The following is a 25,012-nucleotide window of genomic DNA, read 5'->3' on the forward strand; positions in this document are numbered from 1 at the left end:
GGAGTAGCCAAGGGTGCCGTCAGTGCTGGAATCAGCATAGGTGAGTGCCTATCCAGCTCGTTGAAGATAAAAATCAAGATGGGGCGCAGGCGGCCTCGGGAGCCTCAGCGCAGGGGCTGGGGAAGGTTGCAGTGGCACAACCACCACCATGGGCCCCAAAGGTGCATGGAGACGGTCAGGTCACTCAAATATGAGGCCCATGGCATCATAAAATTCTTTAATTTGGGCAGGATTCGCTACAGCTCCTGGAAAGGCAGGGAAGTGCGGAGCCAACCCAGGGCAGGTTCTGCATAACAAGACCTAGAGCATCGAGGCTCCTACGTACCTTCAGCCGACGGATGGGGAGAAGTTAAAGCCTGCTTCGAGATTGTGTTTCTTATGCCTCTAACCTGACGAACGAGTTACTTACCTTCGGTAACGATGTATCTGGTAGACACAGTCCAGCCGCAGATTCCTTAACTTAGAATATCCCCAGTTGTCAGAGTGGATCCGGAAATCTTTCCGCAGCAGCACCTCTGCGTGCCTGGGGGCGGTGCCGCACGGCTCCGCCCTGACGTCATCCATGGATGCGACGTCAGTGGAGCCATATATGCCCCTCCCAGCGCGCTGACGTCAGTTTTCGCCAGAGAGACTTTTCAGCGCACAACGCGGAGCCACCACCAAAAACTGGGAGAACATGGGAACAGTGTGCGTAAAAGATAGAAAATGCGAAAGAAAGCGAATGGTGAAAAAACAGCACCATAAAGGACAGTGCCAGGCACTGTTTATTGAAAACTAGCAAAGGGAAACAGCATAGCACCGCTTTGAGGAGCAATCCCACAAAAGCGATTACCAAATCTCCCCCGGAGGTAGAAGATGATGTGCGGAAAAAATAAACATTGTGGCAGACGATAGAAGTCTGCAACCATAATGGATAACTGTGAAGGACAACAAGTCTGGAACCCATGAGCAAAGATAATCCCTCAAAAGACGGCCCCAGAAAGGGATGTCGTATCCCCAGTAAGAGACCCATTAGACAGGGGCAGATTCAATGGAGTTCAAACTAATGGGCCACTGGGAAGGTAAGAGACCCCAAGGCGATTAAGAAGGGGGAGAGAGAGAGGAGTAAATCTCCACTGGACAACCCAGGGCGTACGGATTGAAAAGGACAATGGACATGAGCATACTACCTAATCATGCGAACGGCGGAGTGGAGCAAGCAAAACAGAATTAATTATTCAGTGTAGGAGTGAAGTGAAAGATGTCACACTGCAGAAAGACAAAGCCACCCGACGGGAGGTGAATGCAGGAAGCCCAACCTGAAAAGGTCCTCGCATAGCGGGGAGGTTGGGCGGGCGTTAAGGAATCTGCGACTAGACTGTGTCTCTACCAGATACATCGTTACTGAAGGTAAATAACTTGTTCATCTGATAGAGACATCTAGCCGCAGATTCCTTAACTTAGAATCAATACCAAAGCCATACCCATAGAGGAGGCGGGTCTGCGACTGAACCCTATCAAGTTCCTGAGGGAACTGGGACGTCAGCATGTTGACTAAATGCAGTAGGGACTGCAAGCTAGCGCAGTCACACCAGATCATGAAGCTCTGAAAAGAGCGTTAACAATGGGAGGCAAGGGCACCGGAAGCCGTCCAAGACAGCTGGTAAACCCTGTATGTATATTGGGTTGAGAGAAGAAAGCGTAAAGCTAGAATGCCGGAGCGGAAGTAAGAGGTCTTCGCTTTGCAAAGATGAGAATTGAACCTAGGGTCCAATGGATCCGCAGAATCTGATATGTCGACTGGAATAAAATTCAGAGAGATGACAAACTGGTATGACAGTGTCAGCGCATACCCGTCCACAACAGTGGAAACAAGCACCATAGAACCTGCACCAGCTAAGAGACGTGGGATAGCATTGGCAGGATACCGACTAATGGTCAGAAAGTGTTGATAGTACCAGGAACATAATATATTCCAGCACGCAGTCGCCCCTTCACAAGACATGAGAGAGGGCCGATGGCAACCATGATAAGTTCCGAACACGGGACTACAGGAAGAATGATAGTCATGTGGAAGACAGGACCATAAGTATACCTTGAGGACGGTAGAACCACCCGAGGTAGAAGAAAAAAAACCCTTGTAGGGTAGTTTGAGCAGCCACAGAGGGGAAGGATGCATTAGCAGGTAGGCAACTGTGAAAAAGCGGGGGTATGTGGAAAGCAGGACACCACACATGAGTTTGCCGGCTGAGCTAACCTGCACGAAGACACAGCGCAGGAAGGGACGTGCTCACGCGAGTCTGAGTGAGGAACACAAAGTTGATATAGACTAAGAAGAAACACGTGTAAAATGAGGCTTTACGTGATGAAAGACTTGGGTACTTGAAATAACCCACAGTTATATGGAAGTAGAAGTAGACAGGGCAATGTCCAGAGCTGCAAGCGACATCAGCTAACCTCCCAGGAGGAGCTAAAGTCCTCCGGACCCCTGGGTAGGAGAGCCCCTGCTCTCCTGGTCCTGCAACAATGCACATCCTGGGCGAGGTGCTAAATCTCCTCCCCCAGGATGGGCAGGGGGAAGCTTCAAAGGCATGCCGCCTCTGTGAGCTTCCCCAGGCCCCTGCAACCCTCCACTCTGGTGGGAAGCTTTGGCCGGAAACCCCAAATAAGACAGGGGATGTGCCAGCCTGCCAACCCCACCCCTCAGGTGGGGGAGGCGAGGTGAAGCACATCTCCGGGCTCTCGCCATCTTGAAGATGGGGAGCCCTACCCTATCAGGACTAGGTTACTGCCCCCCTCCCACAGGAGAGAGGCAGGATAGGGGGTGTACCCACCCCAGGACGTGGACCCATTGCTCCCTGCCCTTCACCTACCTGTAACGCCCCTAAATCTAGTATTTAGGGGCACCCTGAACCTTCCTTCCCCAGATTCCAGATTCCAAACTACGAAGAGCAAGAAGAAAGAAGACCTGCCCTGCAGCTGCTGAAAAGAGGAAGACACCAAATGCTTTGGCCCCACCGGCCTGTCGACCCTCGAACCTGCTCCTGCTCCAGCCCAGCATCTCTTGTGGCTAGCAATCTCACCAACCCTGGAGGACCTGGCTACCTTTTGGCTCTAAGCCCCTGGGACTCCCATGAGTAGAGGCTCTACTCGAAACCTATCTCTAACCCCTGGCAGCAGCCCGGAACCGCGAACCCAGCACACTCTGCACCAGCCGAGCCTGGCCAGTGCCGGAGTGAACAAAGACCCGGAGGACGACCCCACGGCGACTGTGACCTCGAGTCCGGCACCCAAGGACCTCCCTCGACACTCCTGAAGAAGCCTGCAGCCTCAGAACCAGGTGCCCCCCCCCCAACCGCGATCAACAGAGGGTAAGATTTCCCCACACCTAAAGGCACCCCTGCGCGCGGCGCCCCACGGCCTCCTGTGTCCAATCCCGGGGTACCTACCTATCCTCCAACTACCCAACTTACCTCTCGAAGTGGTGGTGGCACCTGAAGAGTCCTCGTCCCCGAGCTTGCAGTCTTTTTCTTAACCGGAGATTTCCCATTGAAATCCATTGAGCGCCCGAAGGCTCAAAAGCACTCTGCACCCAGCCGCCCGAGTGGCCCTGGCAGTGAAAACTCTACTCCTACCTACTTCCCCACTTGCCCTGAGTAAGTGACCAGGAGCCCAGCTCCCACAGCCGGGTGGCTTGCCAGTCAGCAGCCACCAAACAAGGCCCCCCTATCCCTCATAGGATAACACTGGGCCTAACTCTCTCTGCACCCGGCCGCCCTAGAGCCGCTGAAGGTGAACCAACTGTGCCTACCCGACCCTGGGAGACCCCTGAGTCTGTGCCCAGAACCTCAACTCTGCCAGTCGAGTACTTATCCTTAAACCGCAAACTCTATTTTCCTCATAGGGTAACATTGTCTGGCTTTTTCCTGAAATTTCTTCTGTGTGGGCTTTTCAAATCTTCAAATATTCACCAAAAATCAGCCGAGTGACAAAAACGGATTTACTCACCTGCTCTTAGGTGAGCTCCCAGTGCTGGATCTTGGTGCCCAGCACGGACTCTGAAAAATACTTACAACTGTACTTACCCTTAACTCAATTTTCTTCCATAGGAAACCATTGACTGTTTTTCTGTGAAATTTCTTCTGTGTCGATTTCTGCAATCTTTAAATATTCTTCAAAAATCGTATAATATCTGAAAACGTAATTACTTACCTATTTTGGATAAAGGTCCCAGTACTGAGTCTAGGCACACAGTACTGGATTACAAAAGTAACGAGAACATACTGTACCTGTAACCTGCATTTTCTTCCATAGGGAATCATTGACTGTTTTCTCTGAAATATTTTCTAAGTGTCAACTTTTAAAATGGCTAAATATTAGTTAAAAATCATTACAGTACTTAAGTCGACTTTCACCACTTGATTCTGAGAACTGACCCAGGACTGAATCTAGGATCCAGTCCTGGAATTCCAAAAGTAATCTAAAAAGTAATCTGTTGCAAATAACTTGAATTTACCATTGAGCTCAATGTATTGTTGTGTTTAAATAGAGTTGCCTACTGCAACCACTTGTAACTGTTTACTAAAGTCTATTGCACATTGCAAAAGTATTTATATGAAACATCTACTGTTGAGAAAGTATATTTTAACTCCAAGTGTTGGTTCTAAAATAAAACAAGCATATATTTTTTATATATAAACCATTGGCCTAGAGTTCAGTTATTGAGTGTGTGAAACCATTTGCTGACTGAGTGTGTACAACAAATGCTTTACACTGTCCTCTGGTACTGCCTTACTGCTCGACCAAGCTACCACTTTAGAGAGTAAGGTTATACCTAACTTTAACCTCTGTCAAACCCTGGGGGACTGTGGACTCTGTACACCCTGTACCTATTAAGGAACAGTATATACAGAGCCACTTTCTCACACAGACACCGCAAGGTTTCAATCCAGACACTGTGATCAACAAGTGGAAAACCTACACGTCAAAAATAGTTGGCAAAATGTCCAAAAATGTCTGTCAAAAAGTGACAGAGGGTAGCTTTCTTCAGGGTTCTGCACCAGCTGGTGCGAAAAGTAAAGAATGGACATCAGTGTGCCGAAGTGGCACCTATATAGGTGAAGCAGACATCACTTTAGGCGTGGATGTCACTTTCGGCGCGGAACCCACAGACGACATCATGCGGAGCTGACCGACACCACCTACGGGTGCACATGGGTACTGCTTAAGCAAAAGTCTTCTAGCTCCAGCCCGACGCCTGGGAAATTCTAAGGTAAGGAATCTGCGGCTAGATATGTTTATCAGATAGCAAGTATACAGTGGCTAAGCCAAGTTCTATCTATATGGATCTTACCTCAGCGATAGAGTTAGCAGCCTAAGCTATGGAATATCCTCCTAAACATAGGGGGTGGACCAGGATGTGTTTTTTCCTAAGAAACCTTTATAGTTATAGGACTGCCATTCATAATAATAACGGCTCATGAACAGACCCATTTCAAGTGGCAAGAAGGGTCCGACAGGGATGCATTTTAGCCCTGTTGTTTCTATTGCTTTATTTCAATAATTTCGAAAAATTCATGCTGTTGAATAAGCTTTTTCTACCTAAAGCAGGGGAAGATTTGCTTCCTGCTGTACTCTATGCAGATGATGCGGTTCTCCTAGTTATAACTGCCTTAGGGCTTCAATCACAAATTAATTTGTGGCTTTTATAGATGCACTGGACAGGTCTATGAATTTTAACAACTCTTATGGAATGCTGGCAGGCCCCAGGTCGACCAACAGTAGATCTTTTCTACTACAAGGTCATGGATAAATATCTCCCCCCTATATGTGTGGTATCTGATAGTGTCGGCTCCTGGCTTTCCCTTATAAAAGGGAAAAAAGTTATTTTATGAGGGCTGTTGCTGTAGTTTTCGATTTTGCCTCTAAGTTGGGCAAGAAAACTAAGCGTGATGGTAAAAATATTCCAGGTGAAGAACAAGTTACTTACCTTCCGTAACGATGTATCTGTAAGAAACATTAGTTAGTTAGATTCCTCACCTTAGAATATCCCCAGGAGTCAGACTGGATCCGGAAGATTTTTCGTCAGCAATACCCCTTGCGCGTCGCTAGGCGTCGTCTGCGGCTCCGCGTCCGTCGTCGGCGTCGTGCGCCGGGATGACGTCGTCGGAGTACTTAGACGCCGCCCTCGCGCGCTGACGTCAGTTCTTGTACATAGCCTTCCGCGCCAGGAACGCAGAGCCATGCAAAGACCGACACTGGTGCCAAAAATAAAATCTAGGGGCCTGAAAGGACAACCTTAACCCTAGATGTCAGTTCGCAGAACGGGGAGGATGGGTGGGTCGGTGAGGAATCTAACTAACTAATGTTTCTTACAGATACATCGTTACCGAAGGTAAGTAACTTGTTCATCTGAAAGAAACACGTTAGTTAGATTCCTCACCTTAGAATAGATACCCAAGCAATACCATCCCCGGTGGTGGGTCTGCGAACCAAGATCACACCAGAAAGTCCTGGAGGACAGAACGGCCAAAGAAGCCATCCCTCCGGACTTGGCTGTCAAGGCAATAATGCCTGGCAAACGTGTGTAGCGAAGCCCACGTTGCCGCCTGACAGGTGTCCTGCAAAGGGACACCCCGTCCCAAAGCAGTGGTAGCCGCCGTGGCCCGAGTAGAATGGGCGCGCAGCCCAGCAGGAGGGTCCTTTTTAGCCAAGGAATAGCAAATATTGATACACAAAACGACCCACCGAGAGATGGTCCTTTTGTGCACAGCTTTCCCCTTCTTAGCGCCCACGTACCCAACAAAAAGCTGGTCGTCCACCCGGACCTGTTTGGTGCGGTCCAGATAAAAGGAGAGCGCACGTTTTGGGTCCAGACGGTGGAGCCTCTCTTCCTCTTTGGAAGGATGCGGAGGCGGAAAGAAGGTGGGCAAGGTGACAGACTGCCCAAGGTGAAATGGAGTCACCACTTTAGGAAGAAAGGAGGGACGAGGCCGAAGGACAACCTTGTCCGGATGAACAGATAGAAAAGGAGGCTTTGAAGATAAAGCCTGGAGCTCACTCACCCGTCTAGCCGAGGTGATGGCTACCAGAAAAGCAGTCTTAAGAGTCAGAAGACGAAGAGGACAATTGTGAAGAGGCTCGAAGGGAGCGCACATCAGGAATGTCAATACCAGATTCAAGTCCCACTGAGGCATTACAAAAGGGACAGGAGGGAACGTGTGTGTAATGCCTTTGAGAAAGCGTGTAACCACAGGGGACTTGAAAAGAGAAGGCTGATCAGGAAGCCGCAAGAAGGCGGAGATGGCAGCAAGATAACCTTTCAGGGTGCCCAGGGCAGAGCCCTGCCGGGCCAGAGAAAGAAGGAAGAGGAGAACCTCAGAAAGAGGGGCGGAAAGGGGATCCACAGCCTTTGCTGTGCACCATGCCACAAATTTGTTCCACCGGCAGGCGTATACCGACTTTGTGGAGGGACGCCTGGCTGCCAGAATGATATCACAGACTTCAGGAGGCAAGTCAAATGGCATCAACTGCCACCGCTCAATCTCCACGCATGGAGGTGGAGGCTGGAAAGGTTCGGGTGGAGGACCGTCCCCTGCTGCTGCGACAGAAGATCCTCCCGAAGGGGCAGACGTATCGGGGGATCGGTCAACATACTGAGTAGCTCGGGATACCAGTATCTTCGTGCCCAATCCGGAGCCACCAAGATGACTTGGGCCCGGTCGTGCCTGATCTTCTTCAGCACTCTGGGCAGAAGTGGTATAGGCGGAAAGGCGTACAACAGACCGCAACTCCACTCGTGACGAAAAGCGTCGCCGAGCGAGTGCCGCCTTGGAAATTCCAACGCGCAGAACTGCTGACATTGCGCGTTCTCTTCGGTGGCGAATAGATCTAACCAAGGCTCTCCCCACTGCTGAAAGAGACCTTGCGCCACTTCGGAGTTCAGACGCCATTCGTGATCCATCATGCACCGGCGGCTGAGTTCGTCTGCTCTGGCGTTCAGAGAGCCCGCCAGATGTTGAACCACTAGGGTGACGCCCTGGTGTTCCAGCCATGTCCAGAGGCGCAGAGCCTCCTGACAAAGGGTCCACGACCCCACCCCGCCCTGTTTGTTGCAATACCACATGGCGGTGGTGTTGTCCGTGAACACCTGCACGACACTTCCCCTGACAGAGGGAAGGAAGGCTTTCAGTGCAAGCCGGATCGCTCTCAACTCCAACAGGTTGATGTGGAGACGAGACTCCGCCGGAGACCAGAGGCCTCTGATCTCCGCCTCTCCCATATGGCCACCCCATCCCAGGAGGGCCGCATCCGTCACTACGACATGCTCCGGTTGGGGAAGGGAGAGGCTCTTGCCCTTGACCCACTCGCGGTCCGTGAGCCACCACTGCAACTGCTGTGCAGTGCCCTCCGAGATCAAGACATGGTCGGACAGGTTGCCGTGATGCTGGGCCCACTGAAACTTCAGGTCCCACTGCAGAGCCCGCATGCGCCGCCTGGCGTGATGCACTAGTAGGATGCAGGAGGCCATCAGCCCCAGAAGCCGCAACACTAGCCTGACCGAAACCCGGGATAGAGGCCGAAAGATGGGAATCAGGGCCTGTATATCCCGGACCCGCTGTTCCGGTGGATGGACCCGGAACTGCGCCGAATCGAGAACCGCTCCGATGAAGAGGAGCTTCTGAGAGGGACTCAGGTGTGACTTCGGCACGTTGATGGAAAACCCCAGCAAATGCAGGAGATCCGCCGTAGTCTGGAGGTGGGAGACGACAGCCTGGGGCGAGCCCGCCTTCAACAACCAGTCGTCGAGATAGGGGAAGACTGGAACCCCTGATCTGCGCAGATGAGCTGCGACCACCGCCATCACTTTCGTGAACACCCGAGGGGCACTGGTGAGGCCGAAGGGGAGCACGGTAAACTGAAAGTGCTCTTGGCCCACCGTGAACCGCAGGTAACGCCGGTGGGCCGGCAGGACGGGGATATGGAAATATGCGTCCTGCAAGTCCAACGCTACCATCCAGTCTCCAGGGTCTAGGGCAGCTAAAACCTGAGCCAACGTTAGCATCTTGAACCTTTCCTTACGGAGGAAGGCATTGACGTTCCGGAGGTCCAAGATAGGGCGTAGGCCCCCCTTGCCCTTCTTGGGAACCAGAAAGTAGTGGGAATAACAACCACGACCTACTTCTGGACTCGGAACGCGCTCGACGGCCCCCTTGGCCAAGAGAGCCGAAACTTCCTCGCGGAGAAGATTCAAATGATCCCCCGAGATACGGTGGTGCTGCGGTGGCATGGCCGGAGGGGTCATCTCGAAGGGGAGGGAGTAGCCCCTTCGGACGATTTGCAGCATGCACCTGTCCGATGTTATGGACCGCCAGTGGAGCAGGTGATGGCGAACTCTGCCGGCCACTGGCGTGGTATGAGCCTGAAAGCTCGGACTAGGAGGGCTTTGAGGCGGATGCTGCCGGGGTGGAAGTGGGCTGACCACGTCGGCCCCCATTTCCGCCACGTCCGCGACCGCGCGCAGGTTGGTTCTGCGGCTGGTGGCTTTGCGGACGTGAGGAGGCGCCCCTTCCTTGGCCACGAAAGGGGCGAAAAGCGGAGGTGTGCGCCCGCGGAGCCGAGAGGCCCAAGGACTTGGCCGTAGCCCGGGAGTCCTTAAAGCGGTTCAGCGCACTGTCCGCCTTCTCACCAAACAGGCGAGTGCCATCAAAGGGCATGTCCATGAGGGTGTTCTGGACATCCCCGGAAAATGACGTGGACCGCATCCAGGCGTGGCGGCGGAGCGCCACCGTGGTGGAAATCGCCCGACCCAGCGAGTCCGTGGTGTCAAGCCCACATCGTATGGCGTGCCGTGCTGCATCCCTCCCATCGGCCAAAGCCTGGTTAAGACGCGTCCGGACCTCCTCCGGACACAGGGGCAGCACGTCCTCCACCGTATCCCACAGGGAATGGGAGTAACGGTCCAAGAGACAGGCGGTATTTAAGGACCGCAGGCCCAAACTAAGGGACGAGAACAGTTTCATGCCAAACTGCTCGAGTCTCTTGGAATCCCGGTCCGGCGGAGCGGTCGGGAAGGAGGATTGGGAGGTAGAGGCCTGGATAACCAGACTCTCGGGGGTGGGGTGTTGGGACAGGAAACTGGGGTCGCCCGGAGCAGGGCGGTGGCGCCTGGCAACGTTCCTATCCACAGGAGGAACTGTGGAGGGCTTGGACCAGGTGCCCTGCAGAACGTCAGTGAGGGCCTCGTTGAACGGCAGCAGAGGCTCAGTGGAGCTTGCTGACGTTTGAAGCACCTCAGTGAGGATGTTAGTCCTCACAGCCACGGCAGGCAACTCGAGCCCCAGGGCCGCGGCCGCCTTGCGCAGCACCACAGAAAATGCTGCACCCTCCTCCGAAGCCACGGTCGGAGGAGAAGTGAATCCAGTGTCTGGCGAGGTGTCCAGCCCACTGGCCTCCCCCAGTTCATCTGCCCAGTCCTGAGAAAGCTGTGACTGGACAGCCATAGGGTCCACGAACCCCTCCCAGTCGCCCCCTTCTTCCGATTCCTGATAAACAGGAGGAATGATCGGAACCGGACTGTAGAGATGGTAGGACTCAAGCGGCGTCGGATGCGGCGTCGGTCGACGCCGCTGCGGCGCCGGGTCCGGATGAGGGCTAAACTGGGGCGGTGTCGGCGCCAAAGGCGCCGGAGGTGTAGGCGTGTGCGCCGGCGGCGCCGGTGACGGCGTCGGTGGTTCAGTCGCCGGCGCCGGAGTGACTAGGTCAACCGGCGTCGACTGGGGCCCAGGCATGGGCCCCGCGGGGACCTGCGGCGTCGAGACCGGAGTCGTCGACGGCGCCGGAGCCGCCGGCAGGCAAGGTCGCCCAATCGAGTCCGCGGGGCCCGAAGGCGCGCCAGCGGGCGTCGACGGCGGGGCCAGGCTCCTCATGGCCGAGAGGAAGGCACTGATCTCCGCCGGCGCCGCGTCAGTCCCATGGACCGGAAGGTATGGGGGCGGACGCGGCACCTGCGGCTCCGCCGGAGCCGCGGGGGTGGAATCACCCTGACCCTCGGCCGAGTCGCGCGACTGGCGAGGGGAGTCCGAAGAGCGGTGTCGCCTCTTGGACTTCTTTGAGCGTTTGGACTTACCCGACGACTTGGAGCCGGACGATCGATGGCGTCGGCTAGGGCTCCGCGAGCGATCCTTGGACCTCCTCCTGGACCGGGATCTCGCACGACGCGGAGCCGAGTGGCGAAGCTCGAGATGCTTGCGGGACCGCTCCCGCCTAGCCTTCGAAGTCAGGACCTGGCAGTCGTTGCACGACTACGCGTCGTGGTCGGGGCCTAAGCAGTAGAGGCACCGGCGGTGGTGATCGGTCACCGACATCAGTCGATGGCAATCCTCGCAAGCCTTGAACCCAGGCATCCTACCGGCACCAGATGTCGACAGACAAGGATCAAAAATGATCAAAAAGATTTAGTCAAAAAAGACTAAAAGGGGTAGCTCTCCCGGATCTGCGCTTACTGGCGCGGAAAAAAGAAGAACTGACGTCAGCGCGCGAGGGCGGCGTCTAAGTACTCCGACGACGTCATCCCGGCGCACGACGCCGACGACGGACGCGGAGCCGCAGACGACGCCTAGCGACGCGCAAGGGGTATTGCTGACGAAAAATCTTCCGGATCCAGTCTGACGCCTGGGGATATTCTAAGGTGAGGAATCTACCTAACGTGTTTCTTTCAGATATGCATGTCCACTGCAGTTTACTGCGTCTCTGCTGTCAGCAATAGCAATTAGTATGGCTCAGGCCTCCTCAGAGCCCATGGGCAGAACTTGCACAACTAAATTGCCCACGAGGCGCTCCATGTTCACCAACTAAAAAGCTAGGTTTGCGGAAAAGAAGATCATCTCGCCAAAGGTATTCAGCCTCTTGGACTTTTTATCGGGTGGTACTGGAGGAAACATGATAGGGTTGACTTTGGACATGGAGGCCTGCCCGACCATGCTCTCCGGGGTGGAGTGCTGGATGAGTAAAGCTCGGTCCCCAGGAGTGGATTGATAGCGGCAGGCAATTGTTCTGTGCACAGTAACTCCTATGCAGGGCTTGGCCCATGCTCAGAGCAGGACGTCTGTGAGGGCTCCATTCAAAGGGAAGAGAGGTTCTGTGTGCGCGACTCCCGGCTGAAGCACCTCTGTCAACACAATAGTCTCGACTGTCACTGAGCACCATCATGGCAAAGGAAGCCCCTTCCTCCATAGCCACACTAGGAGGAGAGACTAAGCCAGTGTCAGGAGAGATGTGTAGACCACTGGAATGGGCCAGTTGCTCGTACCAGATGTCCTCGGGCTCTCCTAGAGGGTTGTGGTATTCATAAGGATCTTCATATCCTGCCCATGTATACTCCTCCCCTGGCCTATCGAAGAAAGCAGGTCTTGACTCCGACTTCGAAGGTCGAGATCCAACTGGTGCTGAAGTCAACGCTGATCCGGCTTCGTATCGGAGTTGAGTACGACAATGAGGTCTGTGCCGCCATGGGCCGCCAGCAGTGCCAGGAACAGCATCGCTGGGATGGGTTCCGGGGAAGGTCGCAGTCTTTCTCGTGATCTAAGCACTTCCATATCCAGAACTGGATCCAGAGGGCCCTTCTGGTGCAGAGAGTGAACCCGCCGATGGAAATCTAGTAGGGGCACCCCCAAACCTATATGTCCTGAAGCCTTTCCGGAGGGATCAGCCCGCCCACAGATGAGGTACATACCCTAAAATAATTTTCATAGTTGGGTGCAGGTCATTCCAGCTCTGGAAAACTCATGGAGGTACAGAGCTGACCCAGAGGCAGGCTCCACATGGGAGCGGGGCCTAGAATTATGACGTTCCTGTGCATCGACCGAAGACTTGGGCTGGAGAAGTCTAAGATCGCTTCAAATTCTTTGACTTCCTATGGGGCTTACCTGAAGACTTCAAGCGCAATGACGAGCACCTGAAACAGCTCTGAGAACGTGACCAGGACCTGAAACATAGTGGAGACACATGGAATCTGGCAACCAGGAGCTAGAAGAAAAGCTTCCGCAGCGTCTTGGGGTTCATGGCGTGGCAGCCCTCACAGGCCTTAGAACTGGGGTCCAGTTCCAGGTACCACATACAAACCAGATGGGGATCTGTCACAGACATCTTTCTGTGACAAAAACCATAGAGTTTAAACCCCAAATGTTTTTGGAGGACATCCCTCACACACTGAGAGAAGAAGTCTAGAAAAAAGGCTTGACAAAAGATTGAAAAAAGGTTGCCCAAAAACTGAACATAGGTAGCTCCCTTCTGAGCTGCACTGACTGGCGCAGAAAGAAAAGTAATGATGCTAGTTTGCTGGGGTGGCACCTATCAAAGCATCGCGCACACCACTTCTGGCATGGACGCCGCTGAGCGACACCACCTGCTGGTGTGTAGAGGTACTGTTTGAAAATGTCTAACTAGTCTGACGCCTAATATATTCTAAGGTAAGGAACCTGGGGCTAGAAGTCTCTATCAAATACAGCAATTTTAGGTGACTGTCTTGCCCTTCATAACTTTCTGCCCAGCAAATGCTTGAAATATGTTAAGGACTGTTTCACCCTTTTGGGTATACGTGAATTATTTGAGACCCCCAAACAGTATTACCAAATATGAACTTCCAGAATCAGATTTTTTTTTTTGCAGCGTTTGCTTCCAACAGAGAAATGGAAGTAATTAAGTCCTCCGTCCAGACACGTTTTGGTTAAAACTTTGCCTTATACTGAACCGTAATTGCGGTTTGTTAAAAGGAGCTATCATCACATCTTGTTAACCAGCTTCTGGTTGAATCTAGTGCATTGGTGGCTGGCGTTCCCCACCACAAGGCTTCCAGAGTTATGGTCCTTATAGTTGCGACTCTTTTGTCCAAAGATACCCTTCATTTCGTAATGTTCTGTGGACACTACATGCAGCATCAAAAGGATTTTATCCTTCCACCTTTTCAAGGGCAGGAATTTTACTAAAGTACACTAATGTTCTTACAACTGTTGCATGAAGGTTTTGTCATTCAATTGCTTGCTTTTTTAATTGTAGAAGTTAAACTTAGGATGCATCTTGATGGTTAATGGTATTTTCATATTGTGAATCTTTTATGTTGGTAATCTTATTTGTGGCCTAGATTCAGCCTCTTAGCATGGCAACCTTTCATTACGGCTCATTGTATTACATTTCATAGTGAACTGCATGTTATATTTAGTTTGTGTTCTTTTCATGTATTTATTGTGTCTGTATTTATGTGCTTTTATGGTCATAATTGTTTGACCGAGTAAAGTAATTTGATTATGACAAAAAACAGACCTCTAAACCACGTTATAAATTATTCACCAAAGAATAAGTAGGCAATGGAAATTACAGTTGTTATATTTGGCACTTCACTTTAACCATTCCTTCCCCATTTTTTTGCCTGTGAACTTATACGGTTTGTAATTTTGCAGACATCAAACAAAAGCATTACTCCATTGCAAATTATAACTCTGTTTTCCATCAATTCTGTAGGGTATTTTTTGCTCTCATTTAATGTAATCAGTGATAAATCATTCATATATGTAAACTGAATTAGTTTGATACAAAAAAAATTGAAAAGGAAATTCCTCGACTCTCCCTCACACGTTTTTTCATAAAAGCTTATTCTTTACAATTTAGCTTGCTTAAGAACATCCATCACTCCCATTACATTTGTGCCACTTTTCTCACCATATCCAACTTCCTTTGTGGATTTTCTCATCCATTACTTAAAGAAATATTTTCTCTTGCAATGTTTAGGACCTTTTATCAAAACATATGTGTTAAAAAATTAGTTGGTCCCTTTATTCAATAATTGCGACTTAGATTTTACATCCAATGTTACCGATGATTTGGTTATTTAAGACTTTTATGGGTGAAGTGGTTATTCGTGATTCTGAAGGAAGGACAGGGCTACTGGACAGTGTGAGAATTATTGCTGAAAGAACTTCTTTGACCTCAGATTTAGTGAGAGATGGCACTCAAGGTGATTAAAGCACAGGAAACTGTGCAGGAGACTCAAGCATAATAACTGTGTGTTTCTTGTGAACTGGAACACTTCCACTAAAATAGTTTTGCGAAAGGTCAGTTTAAGATTGTTACGCAGCTTACATTGTGGAATGGGTGTCCCTGGTAGGGATGTGGCTATTGTGCCAATACATTACCTACTTCTTAGTGTATGGGTATTTTTCTTAGCTTTAAGTTACAGGGTCCCAGCATATTTGTGGAAACAGATGTACCAGTATCTCATTTTCCCCAAGGAGAAACCAGTTTCCACTGTTCTGTCCTTTTGACCTCATCCTCCTTTTAAAGTGGTACCTTCTACAGTGCCTCCTATCTATGTCAATCTAGTGCTGGAGTCTGAAGCTCTTCTCATTTATCCTTTCTCAAAAAGTCAGGTGTCAAGTACCTTTCTAAACACAAAACAAACCTCTATTCAGAGTGGACCATTGGCATGAAGTTGAATCTCCTTTTGAATATGATAATGCACCTGTGGCTGAAGCGCTTTGAGGACAATCACTGCCTCGAAGTTGGTCCCATTTTGTGAGGCTTAAATTGGGTGATGGTGTCAGACTTGTGTGTTGAACTGTAAGGCGCTGGCTGTGATATTTTGATGCCAATGAAGTTAAAACTATCTGTTTTATATGTATCTTAAGTGCAGTCTCTTCTGTCAACAACGGGTTTCAGTGGGAGGGGGGGGGGGGGTTGAGATCACAGCCATCAAAAGGGAGGAAGGCTCTGATCCTCTATCACATCAATTACTATGCATTGTCTAAACTGTTATTTTACCTATACCGTTAGTTTAATCTCGGTCTGTGTTCTACAATCCTACACGTTTTTTAGGTCCCTTTCAATTTAAAATCATTAATGGGGTTAAATGTATTATCTGAGAAAATATATATTTCAAAACACTTACCTGTAATACAAATTTCTGATCTATGTATTTTTTGGCAATGCTTGGCTGAAATTCTTGGCTTTCCAAAAACCTTATGAAAAATTCATACACAAGCTGCAAGACACAATGGAATTAAATAATAATGATTATTTTGTAAACTATTTTCCCTCTTTTTCCCCGTTTAACATAACAAAAGAACCAAACATTTCAATTCAATTATTAATCAACTTTTAACTCAAAATGAACTGTAGAACAAACATGCGTATTATACACTTGATGTAATGTAACGTAACAATTTGTTTATACGGCCTTGTAACTTTCATGGGGGATCTCTTATAATTTAGTTGAAATTAGCAGGTTTGTTTGACAAACACTGTCAAAACAAGTGCATGAATGTGGTGGTTTTCATGGTGGTGATCTGTAGGTGTGCCCTTGAAATAAAACAGTAAAAATGTAGAACAATCATACAATTTACTTGACTTCTGTAACAGTCTTTCTGGTGGATACTCTAGCTAGCCACAGATTCCTCACTTTTAGAATATCCCCAGGTGTCAGACTGGAGTCAATTTATTTTAGCAATACCTTGCACATCAGTGGGTGGCATTGTGTGGCTCCGTGTCAACTGTGTTCTGACCAGGAAGTGACACTGTATACTCCCTTGGACACAAGGCCCCAAAAACTATTTTCCAATCTACCAAGAGCCAGTTGTCTAAACTGGGACCTTTTTAAATGGAAAAGAATGGAGGTGAGGAATTTGCATATAGAGTATCCCCCAGAGAGAGCGTAATAGAAGTTAAGTAACTTGAACTTCTGCTGGATACTTTTAAAATCAGATTCCTCACCTTTAAAATAGATACCAAAGCAGTACCTTTCCAAGTGATGGGTCTGTGGAATGACTAAAACCAAAAGGTCCTGCAGTCAAAATGTCCTTCCTGTAAGACCTGGGTGTCAAGGCAATAATGCTTTGTGAACATATGCATGGATGCCCACCTAGTAACATGACAAATCAGACTGGAACCCCTGTGTGGCAGCATAGTAGTAGCACTCCCTTGGCTCTGGTGGAGTTAGCCCCCAACATGTCAGGGGGCGGCTTCGTGGCTAAAATGTAGCAGCCCTTGATGCAGAGGACCATCCACTTGGATAAGCTCTTCTGCATTGCCTTGCCTTTCTTTGCACCACAGAACCCTATAAAGAGCTACATTTCTACCCAAGGCCGTATAACACATTATCACTGTTTGCGCCCGGCGCTCCCCATTATGGTGTATGTGCTGCCCCTAGGGCAGCCGTGAACTTGCGCTGCCCCTAGGGCATCAGCGAACTCGCGCTGCCCTAGGGGCAGAACATTCAAGTGAAAACATTGAGTAGCCGCTCAATGTTTTCACAGTGCAGGTGGCACCCAACTACACTTTCAAAGGGGTTTAGATATCCCCTTGCAGGCAGGTGCAGGCAGTTACTGCACCTGCCTGCAGGGGGATGTCTGGGGGGTCCATGGGACCCCCTTTACCCCCTGCAGAGGGCTGCTGTCAGGAGGCGCACTGACAGTGCGCCACCCTTTAAATCACGCAGTGTCAGTGTGCCCCCTGAAGGCATCTTTGACTATGCGCCCGAGTCTGTAATATGGTGCAGGTGCAGAATAAAAGGAATTCCCTCATTTGCATAGGGCACGCCCCTATAGAAATGAGGGAACACCCTCTGTGGATAGCGTTGGCGCTTAAGTGAGCCAGCGCTATCAGTATTATTGAAGGGGACGTACAAGCGTCTGCGTCCCCGTCTAGAAAACTAAAGTGCCCTGGGGGCGCGCAAAGCTGGCGCAAAAGCCCGTTGCGCCCTGGGGCACCATCTGCAATACGGCCCCTGGTAGTCTTAAGCGCAATTCTAAAAAGGGAGTCTCTCCTCTTTAAAGGGAGCAGGTGGGCAAAGAACATCAAAAGTGTCTGATGTGAATGGGTGCAACACCCTTCAGTTAAAAGGCCATTCTAGTCCTCAGCACCAATTAGTCATGAAAAAAGGGGTTGTAGGGCAGCAAGACTGAATAGAGCTTAAACCTCACTCATACGATGAGAGGAGGTGATCGCAATGAGAGACAGTTCTTCAGGCTCAAGAAATGCACGTAATAGCTCTGAAACTGTTCTAAGGGGTAAAATTAAGAAAAGGAAGGACCATATTAAAGGTCTCTGAAGATTCACAAAAGGCTTTGCAGGAACATGGTGGCTAAACCTTTAAAGATTACAACGGATAATCTGTACAAGGACATCTGGTGTGGTAAACGCAAAAAGGCCTAAAGGTTCGACAAGTAACCTTTAACAGTGCCCACTGTAAGAGCTTGATGGGACAAAGACAGAAAAAAACAGTACAACGCCCTTTGGGCTGCAATGAGTGCCACACCAAACCAAAAACTTGTCATATCGTCTGGCCACCAGGATTTCATCCACTACTTCGGGATGGAGATCGAATGTAGTCAATTGGCCGCTCAATCTACACAAATGGAGGTGTACACTGTGCAGGCCTGGATGCAGCACCCGGGACACGAACAGAGCCACTGAGAAGGAGAATCAACCCTCTAATAAACCCTAATTAGAAAAGGTATCCATGCTTGGTCCATCATTACACATCAAGGAGTGTCCAGTCAATGGAAATCGGTCCCCATCAAGAGGGTATATAATATTTAAAGAATCTTTTAAATTTTACTACGGGACTGTGGGCCGAACCGAGACCTTCAGCCGCTGGCAATATTTACTGGCTTCCAGTCTGTTTTATGATTATCAAAACTCTGTGTAAAATATTCGAATAGGACAGAGGGAGGTAGATGCCCCCTAGGATCCTACCAGATTTCCTGACATTCAGATCCATGAAAAATTACAGCTGATCAAGGTGGTCCAAACTGTTCCAGGTTTTTATTATTATCTGTGAGAGTTACAAATGAAAAAATTGGCTTTATAAAGGCACCATCGAATCGCATTGACAATTGATAAACAGAACCCAATCTGTGAGAAAACTGGGACCTTTGAGTGCTCATTATTTTTCGGTATCAGGCCTCAGTTACTAAATGAAATAACCACGGATGTGTTCACTCAATGACATAGTCTTTTGTCTTTCATGTGTACTCTCCTTGTTTTTTATGTACATTTTTTATTAATGAATTTTATATGTTTTTATTATGTTTCTTGACGAGATTTAGATATTATTGAGTATCTATGTACTGTTAAGCACATGCCTTTTTTTAACAAAGAAATAAACTGAAAATATTTTTTAAATCTTTTGTCGCGTATTCAATAGGAAAAGGGTTGGAATTATACTGTTCCCTCAATGTATGTTGAAAGGTTGAATGCAGGTGAGTGCGTCGTGCAGTAGTAGATCTAGTCAATAGTATTGAATTAGCCTTTTCTCCAAAGGAAACACTCTGTTCTCATCACCAGGATTTCATCCACTACTTCGGGATGGAGATCAAATGTAGTCAATTGGCCCCTCAATCTACACAAATGGAGGTGTACACTGTGCAGGCCTGGATGCAGCACCGTACCCTGCTGGTGAGATAGGAGATGTTCCTGAAGTGGCAGCCTGAGCCGAGGACAGGTGCACATGCCTATAGGTTCTGGATGCCACACTATCCTGTCTCATTTTGTAGACACTTGGATGACGTGAGCCCAGCCATTCTTGCTCTTCTTGGTAAAATGGGGCAGGAGACAACGGTGGGAATGCATACAGTAGTTCCATACTCCAATCTAAGCCGCATGAGCTGCAGAGAGAGAGACTTCTTGGGAACTCTACTGAGCAGAAGCGTTGACACTATACATTCTTGGCAGTGGAGAAGAGATCGAGCTAGGGTTCTCCCCATTCCTGGAAGATGCCTGTGGGTGTAGGTGCCATTCTAGAGATGGGTCTGTCACAGGTCAAATAAGGTTGAGTGCCACCATCTCAGATCCTTTGCAGTTTCCATCAAACCAGAATATAATCTCACAGGTACCCTTCCTTGGTACTGGGTCCACTGAGACTTCAGATCCCACAGCAGAGCCCACATGTGCCATCTGACATGTGCAGCAAGCAGGATGGACGAGGTCAGCAGGCTGAAAAGCCTCGGAGTCATCCTGACTAAAACCCAGGATTGAGGATGAACCATTGGGATCATAGCTAGACCGTCCTGGGTTTGTTGTTCTCAAGGGAAGGCATGAAAGGATCAACAGGATGGTTCCAATGAAAGACAGCCTTTGCAAAGGTGTCATATGTGAATTTGGCACCTTGATTGTGAACCTCAATGATGTAAGGAGGCTCGCCGTCATTGGAAGGTGGTCTACAACTGACTGTTGCAAGACTGCATTTAGAAGCCGGTCGTCGAGTTTGGAGAACACTGGGACCCCTAACAAATATAAGTATGCTGGGACCACAGCCATTTCCTACAGCCACTTGGATGCTGCTGCCAGAAGGGCCTGAACACTGCCCGTGGGATTCCCTAACCTGACTGTGGTGCCTGGTGCTGGGGTGGTGCGCCTTGACAGAGTCTGTAGGTGGAGCCCCTAGTCATGTCTTGAAAGTGGGAGAAAATTTGAGGATACTGCTTTGTGGGTGTAGAAGGACCAGAGGAGCACACAGTATCACTACTCTCTTTGAACCACTTGACAGCGGAGTGGGCCAGAGGCAACACCCATCAAAGAGCATGTCCATAAGTAACCCTTGAACATCACTCGAGAAGCTTGTAGAACCTGTGTGTGACTTTGGAGCACCATGCTAGTATCAACTGTTCTACCTATTCAGTCTGTTGTGTCCACACCTGATCAGATTATGTATTTGGCGGCATTCTGGCTATCTTAAATAGTCCTCAAAATACAAGAGATACATTTTTCCACGACTACTAGTAAGATTTCAGCGACTGAGATCCGGAGCCATTGACTGGTATAAAGGCAAGGACGATGGGGGAAAACACTCTTCACAAAAGTCTCAATTCATTTGGACTCTCCGGCCAGTGGAGGCCTGTACTACCAGGCTTTCAGGAGTAGAGTGCTACATAAGGAAGGTAGGGAAAGGGCCATGGCTTGGAGCCAGAAGGTGGTCCCTGCACCCTTAAGAGGTGTATCAGCACTTTAAGTGGAGAACTGGGGCACTAATACAGTGGAGTCCTTCCCAAAGCAGAAGTACGAAAGGGCTAATGTGAGAGACTGAAGATTGGAGCCCAGACCAAGCCGGCCACATCAGCAGTGGGGGGATCCAGCGTTGCAGGGTGCCCCAGTCAGGCCTGCCGGCCCCCGACTTCAACTGTCAATCTTGCCCTTAGCCTCCGGGACTGATGAGGATCTAACTTCCAGCTGTGCCACGTAGGGCAGTAAGGTTTCCGAATGGAGAGTGGTGGGGCGAGTGGAACCCACCTGTCAGCAGTGCCTCTAGGGGATCCACGCTGAATGAGCCGTGAGCCCCCACATGCATGGGAGGCAGCATGCTATCGACACCTGACCCGATAAAAGCAAAGCTGGACAAAACCCTTGATACAATCTCCGCCACCAGGAGCAACCTAGATGGGGTATGTCTGATTTTAGACCTGGAGAAACCTTCAACACCTTGGACTGTCCTATATGTTTGCGGCCTTGCAAAAAATGGGTATTGGGGCAGGATGTTGCAAATTATAAAATTACTTTATATGCACCTTCAGCAAGGGACAGGATTGGCTATCGTATCCCTGCTCTTCTGCCAGTGGGCATGGCTACTTGTCAGGGTTGTCCTCTCTCCGCACTGGTCTTTGTCCTAGAGGTAGAGCCACTTACACAGCTAATTCAGCAGGATGGGCAAGACTGGGACATACCAATTGGTGGCGCCACACACGCATGCGGATGATGTCCTTCTGTACATCAGGAATATCCATGATGGCATTTGGCAAGCCACACGAATAGTAGAGGACTGGGAGTGAATTGGCATAAGGCCTGTCTTCTCCCACTCCGACCCGACTGCTCTCCACTGCTCTCCACATCCCATAGCACTTGGTGAACAAACAGTTTAGTGAGAGCCACGCACCCTTCGATATGTGTGTATGAATATATATCACATGACTCAGGATATCCTGGATGGTATTCTCAGGAAGGCAATCTGCTCCTTACGGCCACAAATTACTTTGTGGTGGTCTCTCACCTGGACAGTGCAGAGGGTGATCTCTCGAAATTGGTTGCGATTCCGAGGCTCCTGAAGTACTTGGCCAATTTGCCAATCCTAGTCCCTCACAGCACATTCAAGACATTAAATAGGATATTTGGTGGCCCCGTGTGGAATAAAGAGAGACGTAGAGTGGTACTGGCCAAATTACAACTGCCAACTAAGCGTGGGGGACTGGGAGCTCCTGTATTTGTGCACTGCTACCTGGCAGCACAGCACCAGTGGCCAACCTGTTGGCTGGCTCAGCACCATCTGTCAGAGGTGTGCCTGTAGTCAGAGCAGGGGGGCTTTGAGACTAGTGCAGGAACTGTTTCTGCCCGACTCAGAGTTGCTTGGGTCTTTGAACGCCCTCAGTGTGGCATATTTGTGCCACCGTACAGCATTGAGGATTGCGCCTAGATTGACGTTATATGTTCCTGAGATACAGCTGAGTGCCATTTATTAATTCAGAACAGATATTGGTAGGAAGGGGTTGTCACTCTGGGAATCAGCAGGATGGGCACATTGGAGTATTTGTTCTAAGATAGAGCCCTGTTCCCTTTTGACCTCCTGGCTAAGCAGACTGGTCTTCCAGCGGGGCAATTCCTGGAGCACAGGCGCCTATGAGAACGCTGGAGTGCATGTGGGGTATTGTTGGCACTGAAAATGAAATGCACCTCCTGACACAGGTCCTCTACACCATGGGTAATACGAAAAGATTGGTTACATGGTTAACTAGGACCATTCCTTAAACTGCTCAAGACCCGTTGAGTGTTCTTCAGGAAGCCTGGGACGGAGACGTATAACGTGCACTGACCCAAACGCGCAGAGTTTTGATGTACCCCAGGAAGGTCTCGCACAATGCCCGCTTCCGATATATACAGTTTAATAAAGTACACAGGGCCTACTTAACGCCGTCTAAGATACATAGGATATACCCCACTGCATCTCCGAATGCCGTCGGTGTCGGGCTCCGGTGGCTGATATGGCACGTGTTTTGGAATTGTCCAATGGGTTAGGGCACCGTGGGCAAAGTTTTGCACCCTACTCTCCCGTATCACAAACAGGGGGGATTTGGAGTGCATGACAAGCTGATTGCTGGGCCTATTTATGAGCTGCAAATTAGGTAGTGCCCTAATCGCTTTAAAGACCTGGCCTTGTTACATGTTAAGCAGGCAATCGTAATGTACTGAAAGGCCTTGATTCTGCCCGGTGTGCCATACAGTGGAGCATGGAAAAAAGGCAGCTGTTTTGATCTGCGAAGACATACAGGGCTTGCGTAGACACCCTATAGCGGCAGAGTGGGATGCGTTACTTACCGTCCAACAACGACCCCGAATGATGAGGGGTCGGTATGATTAGATCTGAAGCGTACTTAAACGCCAGTTGAATATTTGCAATGGCCCTCCCCTCCTTAGCACTCAACATGTCCCCCCCCCAATTCTTGCCACCACACTGCATACCTCTCCCCTGCAGATGGTTCACCAACAGGACACTGTAACTTAACCTACGTTCATGCACCATGATGGTTTCAAGGCTCATGTTTGGTTGTGTGTTTTGTAAAAGATTTGAAAACATACCATCGAATGACGGCGATTTATAAGGCTATAATTTGACAATTTGTACATGATTGGTTGATAAGTTTATTATGCCTAAAATACTGTTTGAAATGCAAATTATTAAAACTCAGTAAAATGTCTTAAAAAATAAATCAGGAAGGAAGGGACAACCAGACCAGCTCTGTGATGACGCGCCACCTGTTTCTTTAAGGTTGAGCCGGGGCAGGTGCCCAAAAGGGTGTCCGTTACGGCCTCGATGAATGGCAGTAGGGTTTCAGAAGAGGATTGTCCTGGTTGTAACATTTCCATGAGGACGTTGTTTTTTTTACCCTCAATAGAAGACAACTGTACATGTAAGACTTCTGTAGCCACTCAAATGACCATACCGAATGAAGCATACACTTCTGTGAAAGGGCCAGTGTGTGAGATCAGTCCCGTGCCAGGGGAAGTGTGCAGCCCACTAGCCTTTCATCGGTCCACATTAGAATTATCATCATATTGAGGGACAAATTCATTTCCACCATCATCAAAACCTGGTTGGCTCTGGCCAGAGTTCAATCAGAACAGTTGTTCGAGCACTGAAGGGAGTCTTGCGAGCTAAGGCACTGTCTTTTCAGAGTCTGTGTATGGGGGTCAGACACATAGGAACTGAGTTTGAGCACTGCTTCAGCTGAGGTAAAGACTGATTTGGATCAGGACAGGACTATAGGATCAGCTTCCCCGTCCGGCGTTGGTGCCAGCATCGACGCAGCAGGAATCTGGCATGGAGTCGGCTCCAGGGTGAGAGCTCAGACAGTGTCAAAGGAAGGCCTGCCAGCGGTAACCTGACTGGAAGTTCCTTTGGATCCATGGGGCCCCAAAGCACACCAGAGTGAGCTGGTACGGTGCACAAGATGTGAAGAATTTTCTCTTAATGCCTTAATCTGTTGCGGCGTGAACAGACCAGGGAATTAGGGGTGCATCGGATTCAGCTACAGAATCGGTTCCCCCGTAGAGGAGTGGGAGCAGGAATACGAGTCACCTTGAAGTCCTAGTGACTTCCGAGATGGAGGGTGGTACGGCTGGGACAAACCCCTATTTGGACTTCATGTGTTTCTTTGGGGATTTTGACTTACCTGAAGAACTGGATCACAAGGACGACCCGTCGTGGGACCAGCATAGAGAGCGGGAGCAGTATTGAGTAGTCCACTTCGAGCAGACCTGTGCTCGCAAGTTCAGTCTGTGTTTGGTGATGTACAGTTTGGCTTCCCATTTCCATACAGCCTTTGGCTGCACAGGGCACACTCCTTACACGACTGGGAGTCAGGTCCAAACACCAGAGACACACTTTGTGGGAATCTGTCACAGACATTTGTCCGCAAGAGTACCTCCAAGGCATGAACCTTGTAGCTTGAGTGGACACTCCCTTGCAGTCTGGAAAAATAATTGTAGAGAAAAAGCTAGT

The 25,012-nt window shown here is 49.6% G+C and overlaps 1 protein-coding gene across 4 annotated transcripts in view; it reads right to left on the bottom strand.

The window, feature by feature from the left end:
* The window catches only part of PPP2R5E (protein phosphatase 2 regulatory subunit B'epsilon), a 521,840-nt gene that overhangs the window by 306,624 nt on the left and 190,204 nt on the right, over window positions 1-25,012 (bottom strand). For all 4 annotated transcript variants that reach the window (XM_085626198.1, XM_085626201.1, XM_085626199.1 and 1 more), the window contains exon 5: window positions 15,920-16,012. In XM_085626198.1, coding sequence (XP_085482324.1) covers window positions 15,920-16,012 — 93 coding nt within the window. The remainder of the gene's footprint in view (window positions 1-15,919; window positions 16,013-25,012) is intronic.

Source organism: Triturus cristatus, chromosome 9 (genome assembly GCF_964204655.1).
Source record: "Triturus cristatus chromosome 9, aTriCri1.1, whole genome shotgun sequence".
Taxonomy (NCBI): domain Eukaryota; kingdom Metazoa; phylum Chordata; class Amphibia; order Caudata; family Salamandridae; genus Triturus; species Triturus cristatus.